Genomic DNA, 11,644 nt, shown 5'->3' on the forward strand with positions numbered 1-11,644 from the left:
ATAAATTTGCAGTTTATTAATAGAAGATTTTGGCATCTGCCAGCCCTTCCCCTACATTTGTTTTCTTCTTCTATATTCTTCTGAAGGGAACGGTGATCATGAGATTCTCCTAGTTTGTTCTTTTTACTTGTGCTGGAAGCCATGAAATGCCCCACAACCAACTCCAGCTGATCAGATCATCCTTCTGAAATGCGATGGGTAGCAAGTCACCTGTGAGATAGCAAGGGAAAGTGTTTATGCTGGCTTCTAGCCAAATGGCTAATGTGTTTACTGGATTCAAGTCTCAGTGACAAATGTGGAAGCCTACAATATGTCATATCCCATATCACCTTTTGGGCCACCTAGTGAATTATGAAAATCAATTACTTTCTTTAATCGGAGGTGTTGTGTGCCCTCGTCATATGGTGCATATGAGCCTCAGAATAGATTCCATCTGTCAGAAGCACTTCTAATCCCGCTGCAGTAGTGTATGAATCTGATGTAGGACAGGTATGAGGCCATACAGGTACACGGTACTCTGGGCTTCCTGTCTGTGTCCTTTTCAATTAAGGCTCAAGTCATCGTTTTCCAGCAAGGCATCCTTTCCTTTGCAGGGCAAGTTAGCTTCTGCTACAGTTGCACTGCTTCCAGTGCCAAAGAGAAGCTCTGCGCAGCATTGTGTAGTTTTAATATTGCCGAAGGGATAGTAGTTTAGCTGGGTTATACTGTCCAACTGATACAGTCAATGCTTAGCAGTTTCACACTTGGCTATCAGTACATCACCCAAGTTGCACAGAAAGTCTCCACACTGATACTCGTTTAAAGAAAAGAAAAAAAACAAACCCAAAACCTGTTTATTTACCCTGGTGTTGCCTGTGAGATCTCATGATGTAGTAGTCCCTATGGATCCTGCAAGCCCATCTATCGCTCCTGTCTGGCTCTGTCATAGGTTCCAGACCTTAAAGGAAGGTGAAGAAGGTTTCAGCTTTTCAGTATGTTGTCATTAGACTGGAATTTACAATACAAATAATTGCATTATGCCTACCTACCATGCGTGTGAACCCAAATCAGTTTTGTATCAGAAGGACTCTAGCTTTTGGGCACCTTATATCATAGAGAATTAATGTGTTAAAATAAGATTACAGACAGGAATAGTGTGGAAAAGATTATCTTTAAACACTATGACTATTTATGTTGTCAGACTGCATTTAGGCATACTCTGAAACAGCAGGCTTCTGACATGAAACTTTTGTACTGTATGTCTGTACTGAATTTTTGTTCTTTCAAAGGACTTTCTCGTTCTAGAAATTCTTACTTGAAACTGACTATAATGGAGCGTGAAATGTGCCTTCCATCAAACACACAGGCTTCCAAAGACCCTTGCTTCCCTTCCTTATTTGGCATTTTGAAGGCTGTTCATGTAATGAATTAAGTAACTCTGGAACCATCAGTCAGTAGTTGTCACCACCACTCTTCCTGCCTCCCATCATCCACAACCCAGAATGCCATTTCATATGTAATTGCATTTCCCAATCCTGCTTTCGGTTAATTTTAATGGAAGAATGACTCTCATAAAAGTGAAATGTTCAGTGATATATTTTTTGTATGCATGTTTGTTTTTCCTGGAAAACAATCAGAAGGACAATCTACAAAGATTTGGTTAGGGTTTTGGTAAAAATTGAGGAATATTGTAGTATGATGCTTCGCCTTTAATAACCTAATTCATAAACCATACAACTAATTCTGAATACTCTTATTTCATAATTTTTAAAATAGCCATGAGAACAGGTTAACTTCACCTGATTGCTCAAGCTTCTATGAAGACTGCCTGCGTAACGTACAAAGCCGTTTGCACAAAATGCAGAATTCACTGTGCAGTTTACCATCTCCCATCTCGCTGACTCTGTTACATTACTGTCCTTTACAGCTCTCTTCTGTTCTCAATGTTAACTCTAGTAAACCACGCTTCTGCAAATTTTGCTCTCGTACCTTCTTCCACTGGGTCTCTTTAAGACCGTTGGGTCTGTCAGCTCACCAAGAAAAAAAACCGACACCCAAAGCAAAACTACTGCCCTAAAGCAAGTGGAAGTGTGAACCACAGCATGTGGGTCCAGACTTTTCCGACTAGGGAAGGTGGTACTTGTACGCATGTAAGACTCATGTCTTCATATGCCTAGCACACCTAGCGTGATTTGGTCTGCTGCAAATTTTCGGTGGAAAAAATTTAGCCTACAACACACTAGCGAAATTTGCTTGTCTGTTCCAGCCTCATTTGTCTCTTCTATTGAACATTTACGAGAAGTTATATACACCAGTGGAAGAAGCAAACATTTCCTTCTATACCAAAGAAGGTTCACAAGACATAACACATGCAATATTGAGACCAGAACTGTCTGAAGACAAATCTGAGTATTCCACTGACACTTACTCTTTTCCTGACAGTTATTAAGATACTATGGTCTTAAATAGAGATTAAATTATTGAACTTTTCGATTGGAAAGAAAAGGTTTTGTCTTGTGGCCTTTAGAAAGAATTAATATAATGTGTAAATCCTGTGTGTTACATCAACTTAAACTAAAGGTGCAGTGCTGCAAGATACTCGCTTGAAGTTTAAATTTAAGGGGCTTGGGGGGGAGAGGGCATTTTCTGAGTGATACTGTTTACTTAATCAGACTAAACAGACAAAAATTCTGACTCTGCTCAATTGCAAAGATGGTATGTACTAATCTTAGCTTACTTTTAGCCTCATAAAGAGAGCAGCTGCAGCTAACATTTCCTGTGGAGCTTGCTACAGGATAATGAAGCGTGTTGCTCTGTCCATCAATCTCCCTGAACAACTTCTAGTGCCTGTCTTACAATAAGCCATAATAAGATAAAGACCATGATTTGATATGTGCTGGGTAATCTAAACAAAAAGTGTTCTGAATCAAAATTAGGAATAAAAAAAGTACAGCTGTTTTAGTAAGTAACTGAATTTAGTAAGTACTGCTTTTAAATATTCTACAGGTCACATGACCCTCTAAATTTATTTCTGATACTAGTTTGAGATTATTTCTTGAAAGAAGCACTGCACCTTTTTCAAGAAATACAATATGAAACTTTTGCGTTGTAACTGCTGTCCTTCAATTTACTTTTTCTTTTGCATAAGGAATAAATTCGTACACTGGATCTACAGGAGCAGCTGTCGGGGCCCATGAAGTTTATCGGGATCCAAGAGACAAAAGATCTAAAAGGTGACGTCCAGGAGTCTACCTGACTTGGCTGACTTCTGCAGCATTTTCTTTTGTTGCTGTAATTCTGTGGGCGATTCAAGAGTTCTGCAGTTGACTCTGGAGTATCTTGGGATACTATAAAATACAGCTAAGTTTTCCACAAGTCTTTAGGTGATCTGAATTACTGCTTCACAGCAGCAAATTTCGGTGCTACAAACAAATAAACTCAGTAAATCATTATAAATTAACAACTTCAACTGTTCTAGGTGTATTTATACATCTGAACAGTACCTCTCAAGTGGGATTCTTACCAAATTTGTAATCAGCATAAATAACAGAGGCTGTACCTTATATGTGAGTGGCAAGCATTACTGCGTAGCATACTGAGGTTGTGGCTGGGCTTGGCTGGGATTCTGTAGAAGCTGTTGGGCCAGTTCCTGCATTTTAAAACGTAGTTAATGCTTCAGTGGAGCACACAGAGCAGAGACCTCTTGGAGCTAAAAGCGAAACCTCTTCTGATCAAGAAATTGAAATATATATTCAAGCTTTACTATATGAGGGTTAATCACACATGTAAAATATTGTTACAGCTATAACTAAGAATTATTTGAGACCTTCACTGCGGTGGTCAGAAACACGTAACGCAAAAATTGGTTTGCTACTAGGGTAAGAAGTGCAGGAGCTTAGGCAACAGTTGCAGTTGGAAGCTTTGCCAGTACAGAATGAAACACAGAGGTGTTGCAGCCGCGCCAGCATACCTCAGTACTAGTAGCTTTGTTTACCAAGACGTAAAAGCTTTGTATTCCAGTGCTTTTTCCTAGACACACGCCACCTCAGAAAGACTTGCTGATTTAGCCCTAACAGCAATGCTGTGCTAACATAGACAGAACCTGAGTTTACACCTTCACTGCACTTTAAAAATTGGTAGGCAGTTTCATTCATGCTAATGTGCCAGAGATGGCTCATGAGCCATTCGTTTGTCTGTGATGCCTTTAATTCTGACATTGTGTGATGTGTGGGCAACAAAATCTCGTAGAACACTAAACTGAGAATCTTTTGCTGTAGTCACAAAAGCTATCAGTCAATACATGTCACTGAGAATTATTATATTTAAGGATATTGTAGATAAGAATTCTAACGAAGACTTTTCTTTTCCCCTTTCCAGTCAAGACACAGATTTACCTGGAGCACCAGAAAACTTGACGTTCAGGGAACGCCAGCGGCTTTTTTCACAGGGTCAGGATGTATCCAATAAAGTAAAAGCTTCTAGGAAATTAATGGAACTGGAAAATGAGTTGAACACAAAATAAGATTAAAGCACCTTATCAGACGTAACTGAAGATCTCTAAACTGAGGGATTGAGATGGGGGGCACACTACTAATGAACAGAAAAAGAATGTTTTCTGAAAGGAGTGACTTTGATTCCTCTATATCTAAGACTGTTAATTAAGATTTAGAGATGTTGCAATAGCAAGAAAACTGATTACTTTGCCAGGAGCTTGTGGTTTATACAATGAAAGCACTGTAAAATTTTAAAGATGAATCACGTGAAGGTAACTTTTTTTTTTTTCTTTCTGTTTTGGGGGTTAAGTTCTTGTGCACCAGACCAAGTAGCACTTGTCAAAGATAAGTTCTGTTTCCTGGTGTTTTACAGACACACTTCTGTTTTAGCTGCTGAGCAGAGAGAGTGAGAATAGCTTGAACTGCCTAAACTAAACTGTGCACTAGAAAGTAGGTTTTTAGGTTGTTTGATAAGAAGCCAATATCTGGGACACCTTAAATAAGACTTTATGTGCAAGTTTGACATACTGTATGCTGTTCATACAATGATCAAGCGTATCAATACAGATCTTAGTACTGGAATAACACACATTCTGGAGGCAGAACCTTGGAATAGAAACATTTCTAGTCCTACGTATTTGTTGGGTCTAAAATGGTTGCCTAAGAGTGCATCTGTATTTCTGGAAAAGTCTGTATGTTGATACATTCCCACTACATGTGCTTCAGACTTTCAAAAATGTGACAGTAAAACCTTTGGATAATTGCTTTACTAAAAGTTACATAAGCAATAGATAGTAGGCTACATTAGTGGCCCTTCATCAGCTAGGACCAAAACGTTAGTAATGTGTCAAAGGCGAGGAGTAACAATTCTAGTTCCGAGGTGAGCAAAACAGATATGTATGTTTTCGGAGAAAGGTAGGGTAGAAGTTGTTAGGCAATTAGGCGAGGAACGATATTGATAAGTCTGCTATTATCAGTTCAGCAATATCTTTTTTTTTTTTTTTTAATCTATGGAGAAGTGAACTGGCATATTAGTGTGAAGCATCAAATACAATACTGCTGTGGGAATGTTAGCGAGGTCATTAACAGACCTGATGTGCTGGCAACGAACCATCTCTGCTCATGCTGAGGAAGCAGCGCTAGCGAGCTCTTCTTTAGTCTAGCTGGCTCTACTGACATCCTCTTACTGTTGTACTGAAAGTCTTTTTGGCAGTTCAAGCTATTTTTTCACACTGTAATAGCCTTATTTAATTTTAAATTGTTAATCTTTTTCCTCCCACTGTTTCTTCAGCTATGCATATGTGGCTGATGATGTTGGGAATAAGGACCTCATCAGAGTTTTTCTCATTGTGTGATGTTAAGACAATATATATTGTGATTCCAAACAAATTTTCTATTTGACAAAGCCCTTTACTGGCTTTAGATGATTTTTTTTTTCCTGTATCATATTGTTCTCTTATAAATATATATTTAGGGAATTGTGCACACTTCCAAATACAAAGGGGTAGACTTTCACTGCCTTAGGAAAGAAATCACTTTTAATAAGAGTTGTATGATAAATAAATGCAAGTTAATGAAAATTGGAGTGTAAATATTTTTTACGTATTTCAGGTTTCTTATTTGAAAGTGTGCTTTTACCGTTTCACCTGTTAAATATGAAGTAGAAGATTAAACTGGTTCAAAGTGTTAATGAAGGATCTGCATGCTTGCTATGTCTGTTAATCAGGAAAAGCAAGCCTCTCCCAATTTATCTCGAGAACACTAGCAGCCTGACAGTGACAAATTTTTCTTAAGGAAAAAACTTATGCTGTGGCTGAATTACTGTTGCTGCTAGAATCCGAAAAAGGCTTAGCAAAAAAAATACCTATAACCTTCAGTTGAGTGGATTTGGCCGCTATTGGGCATTCGGGTCAAGTGTGAATATGTGTAAAAGTGCTTTTCATATTTGTCTGTGCATTATTATGAAAAACATCAAAACTGCTGTAGTTTCCCATTTCTACTGTATTTCACTTGCAACCTATTTTTAATAAAGTTTGTATTGTATTTAACTTTGCATTAAATGTTTTTTTGTGCTGTTTGTTATGTGGTTCTGCATTCGTAACAGTGCTATCGTAAATCAAAGGGGCTCTTGTTAATATGTTTTACCTTACCCGTCCTTCTGAAATATATTTACAAGCAAAGTCAGTGTATCGCATAATGAATAGATGAAAACCTCAAATTAATTTTGCATGGAGAATCAACAAAGGAGGCCGATTCTCATTGATCGGAGAGGAGAACTTCTTGGCCTAATATTGTCCAATATCTGTAGCAGTGACTTGAAAGGAGTGATTTTTACAGCTTCACCAGCAACTTATGAAATGGTAAATATGGGTGGGGTCAATTACACAGGCCAGTCCTGCTGTATTTGTATCCTCCTCAAGTGCAAAGTTGCATTTCTAGCAGCGAAGAGGAACCTGGGATGCAGCTTCTTCTGGAAAAGTAAATATTATTATAACCAGAGTCCCCATTCAGATTGCTGTCGTTAAAAAGTCATTTGATCACTTTATTTTGAACAGAAAGGATAACTTTTGTCAAATCTCCGAAAAAAAATCAGTCTGGCAGACCTGGAAGTCTGGGGAGTGGACTCAAATTCAGTGTGTAGTTTTGAATGAAGCTTGAGCTAAAGGACTTGGAAATGGTGGTGCTCCCCTTGTGTCACTGGATTGATAAGATTAGATGACTTGGGTCTTGATGGGAGACTTCGGTTTAAGCTCTGCCTGGGGAAGGGAGGGGAGGGACCCAGGCCCCAAGGGAAGTGCTGTGGATGCCCTCTGCGGTAGCTGAGGGTCCACTGGAGCCAGGATTGAGAGCCACCCATGTCTCTTCCCAGGTGAGTACCTTAATCTCTTAAGTTGTGGGGTCTATGCTCTGGAATTTTCAAAATCACCAATGAGGACATTCTGGATTTTAGTATGAGAGGTGTGTGTATAAAGGCAGGGAAGAAACTAAAGGAACCACAGAAAGCCAGAAGTGCTGTGTAGTACATTGCAAGAAAATGACTGCCAGGACCTCAAGGCATGGCTGAGGGGAATCTTTTACCCATGTTTTGAGTCCATAGCTTTTGACTGTGTGAACAGCCTGAAGAAAAAGAACTTTTAATTTTGAATACAGAATGTGTAGTCGAAGAAAAAGGAAACAATCCATTGTCCTTCTGTATGGTAGTCCCTCAGTCTAAGCAAAAGCAAAGAACCGGTACAAGCACAAAGTGATTTACTTGATGAGACTAGAGTTGTTGCAGCTGTGAACTGTGTCACAGAAACACTTATTTCCAGACTAAAGTAGTCCAGGGGTTGCGGGGGAGGAACTGTGATATGCAACAGCGGTAATGCATTTTCAGTGGGAAAACGAGTTTTGAGCTATGCCTTGCATGGTTCAGGTTGGGTTTGCTAAGTGAGCACACTCGTGCTCACTGCTTTGCTTTAGGGACATGAGTTGTCATCCTTAGTAGCATAGCTCTTGATATTTTAATTGATGACGACCCTTATGGTGATAACTATTTGCATACGCAGCCAGGTCTGCTACTCCCACGAAAGACTCTTTAATTATTTTAAACCTCTGTCAAATTCTCCCTTCTGCACCTATCATCCACGTCCGCTCCTTTTCAATTACTTTTACGTACTGTTTGTACTACAGTCTTGCTGGTAATGGAGGAAGAGTCAGGGAAATTAAGAAACTGACAAAGTCTATAGTATATGTCCTGTTCACTGAAATAATAAACTATACTTGATCATACAGATTGCTGTTTGTAGGTCAAGCAATGAGTACACAAGCAGCAGAATAAACAAGACCATTCTTTACCTCCAAATTCAATTAGGTAACATAAGAAATCATAACAAAAACTAACAATGATAAAAAAAAACTAGCTTCATCAAGAATAGTCTTAAAACACAGATAGTAACTCATGTACTTAAGAATGGGAAAAAAATTGGCTCTTCTGCCTGTTTTGTCAAACGATACTGCTGTCTCAAATGGTCAGTTAGTGGCTGTGTGGCCCAGAAGGCAAAGCCTCACAGATTAAAAATTCGGAGTCAGTTGACTTCTTTCCCAGCTGTAATGGCAGCTAAACTCCGTAAGGAGACCAAATGCAAGACGCCTGCTTGGAGAACCTCCATTTATTATTAGTAACAAGTTCAGAACTGACTTACAGTTCCTGAAGCAAATGTCTTGCTAAAAATGTGGAAATATTTACGGCTTCACTGAATAATGGTCTCGGAGGTTCAAATGATAGGCTGTGTGCAATACAGCAGTCTCAAGTCACTGTCCACTAAGTGTGGCGAATGCATGTGCATACGGGCAGTGGAAAACACAAAGGCATAGAGCAGTGAATCTTTCCATGTTTGGCACAAGAGGGATAGCAGCCTTCTCTCTTAGTATTTCTCCCAAGTGCTTTTCTACCCATTTTTCTTGTTACTGCATTTGGGAATGCTGTAATGGATAACTCTTATCAGAATGCCGAAGTTGGGACCTCATTAGTCTTGTTTCCACTACTGGGGTAATGTGAAATGCATCAGAATTATTTGAGACAATGCTTACTCAGTAGTATCTTAAGATTTATAATCCACAAAGGTATTTCACTGATGCTAAAATTAATAGAGGAACGTGGATTTAGGCAATTCCATTCAATTTCTGGCCCTGAGAAGTATCTGTTCCCCAGGAAGGATCAATCTGTATTAAGGCAGGGTTCCGCACTTGCAGGGGAAAGGCAGGATCAAATTGGTAGAAGGTTGTGGGGGGGGGAGATTCTTCAAAGCGAGAATCAGTGTAGAAAGGCATACTGGAATATAGCCTTGCAGCATTTCCAGGAGACAGCTGCATTTTATATTTGTTTCTTTCCTAGATCACACTGACAGACTGTTTTGTTCCCTGCCTGATCTGAACTCCTGATCTTTGGAAACAGAAGGAAGATCCCAAAAGAGAACTGCAGCTGTTATGGTGAGCCACAGAGCATATTGTGACTTTTTTTTTTTTTTTCTTTTGATACAGATGGGACTGAGTTTTCAGTACTATCCAACTTTCAGGTATGCATAGAAAAATGAATAAAAGTAGTCAACAGATGCTCCATTTTAGGTTTCTAGTTCAAAGTCAGAGTGATAGTAAATTAAGTCTTCTGTGTTACGGCCTACAGAAAGCAGATTCTTAATCTTATTCATAGTGGGTAAATCCCACAGTAAGGACCTGGGCTAAGGAAAGTCCTATATAGACCATATGGCATTCATAGAATAGTTTGGGATTGGAAGGGACCTTTAAAGGTCACCTAGTCCCACCCCCCTGCAATGAGCAGGGACATCTTCAACTAGACTAGAGCCCCATCCAACCTGACCTTGAATGTTTCCAAGGATGAGGCATCTACCACCTCTTTGGGCAACCTGTTCCAGTGTTTCACAGCCCTCATGGTAAAAAAATTTCCTCCTTATAGCTAGTCTAAACCTTCCCCCTTTTAGTTTTAAACCATTACTCCTTGTCCTATAGCTACAAGCCCTACTAAAAAGTTTGTCCCCATCTTTCCTGTAGGCCCCTTCTAAGTACTGAAAGGCTGCAATAAGGTATCCCCAGAGACTTCTCTTCTCCAGGTTGAAGAATCCCAACTCCCTCAGCCTGTCCTCACAGGAGAGGTGCTCCAGCCCTCTGATCATTTTTGTGGCCCTCCTCCAGAACCGCTCCAACAGAGGTCCATCTTTCCTGCATTGAGGGCTCCAGTGCTGGACGCAGTACTTCAGATAGGCTCTCACCACAGCAGAGTAGACCAACCATTACACTTCAGAGATGGTTCTTCTGAGATGAAGATGAGTTATGTTGGAAAATAACATTGTTCTGACTTGAATGCTGCTGCAGGATAATCATTACATATAAAAATCACAGCTCAGTGTCAAGAATTGAGTCACATTCCCCCAGGCTACTAAAATATTCTCCCCAAAATAGCTGATGATGATAAAATCCTGTCTGCCTTACTTAGTGCCAACATCTCTTGACATCCTCAGTATTGCAGTACTTTGGAACTCTCTTTGTTTGGCCTAAATCCATTTGTCAGTTTTCATTTTTTCACCAATGCAGAACTAGTTGCAAGGACAAACTGCTCAGGGGCTTCCAGTCAGTGTTTTTTAAAACTGAGGCTAGATTTTATGGGAGGAAGTTTCGGTATCAAGGAAGACAGTTGATAGAGCTGCACAGAGATGTTTGGTTTGGTCTGTAAGAGGTGGGCTGCATCTGGGTTCCTCTGCAATGGACTGCTACCCCTTTTGTGCCGAACATGGAGAGAATCACTGCTGTATACCTTTGGATTTTCTACTGCCTCTATGAGAGCACATTCGCCATGTTCAGTAGGCAGTAACTTGAGAATGCTGTTTTGCAGAACTGGATTCCTCTGTAATTATGATGTTGGCTTCAGTTTCTAAAAAAAAAAAAAAAACCCCCAAAAAAACCAAAACACCAAAACCAAAAAAACCCACACTGTAGTGCAAAAATAGTGTTGTTTTCCACTTCCAAGAAACTGACATGGTTTTGTCTGGCATACTTTCACATTTAGTAGCCAAATAGTATTCAGACTGCTTTCAAGACAATGTTAATTAATCTTTCAGTGCAATACAGCAGAGCACTAAGTAGTATTACTAACGTATGTCACATTGGCCTCAGAAACATTAGTATGAGATCCCCTGCCATAGCCTGAATGAATAGCTCCTGTCTTGGGCAGCCTCTTAGGACTCCCATACCAGCGAGACCCTGCAGGCTTTGTCCATCTCCGTAGACTAGCCCTGGACTTTGGCTTTGTTCACAGTTAGTGACTACTTCCCCTTGGAAGGGACCTCTGCGTATCATCTAGCCCAGAGTCAAAGCAAGGTCGGCTACAGCTGGTTGTCCAGGGCTGTGTCTAGCTGGGTTTTGGGTTATCTCCAAGGAGAGAGACTCCACGGCCACTCTGGGCAACCTGTGCCACTGTCTGACTACACTTGCACCGAAGAAAAAAAAAATAATTCTAGGTTTAGAGGTAGTTTCATGTGTCTCGGTTTGTGCCTATTGCCTCTTGTCCTGTCATATGGCACCACGGAGTACAATCTGGTTCTGTCTTCTTTATAGTCTCCCATCAGGTATTTATACATATTGCTCTGATCCCCCGCAGCCGCCTCTCCTGCACACCG

General features: G+C 40.1%; 1 protein-coding gene across 2 annotated transcripts in view; it reads left to right on the plus strand.

Moving 5' to 3' along the window:
- Positions 1–5,212, plus strand: part of MLLT4 (myeloid/lymphoid or mixed-lineage leukemia (trithorax homolog, Drosophila); translocated to, 4) — a 92,431-nt gene extending 87,219 nt beyond the window's left edge. For both annotated transcript variants that reach the window (XM_009891456.1, XM_009891458.1), the window contains 2 exons: positions 3,128–3,212; positions 4,357–5,212. In XM_009891456.1, coding sequence (XP_009889758.1) covers positions 3,128–3,212; positions 4,357–4,501 — 230 coding nt within the window. In that variant the 3' untranslated portion in view covers positions 4,502–5,212. The remainder of the gene's footprint in view (positions 1–3,127; positions 3,213–4,356) is intronic.
- The last annotated feature ends 6,432 nt before the right edge of the window (positions 5,213–11,644 follow it).

The sequence above is a fragment of the Charadrius vociferus genome, unplaced genomic scaffold (assembly GCF_000708025.1).
Source record: "Charadrius vociferus isolate BGI_N301 unplaced genomic scaffold, ASM70802v2 scaffold68, whole genome shotgun sequence".
Lineage (NCBI taxonomy): Eukaryota > Metazoa > Chordata > Aves > Charadriiformes > Charadriidae > Charadrius > Charadrius vociferus.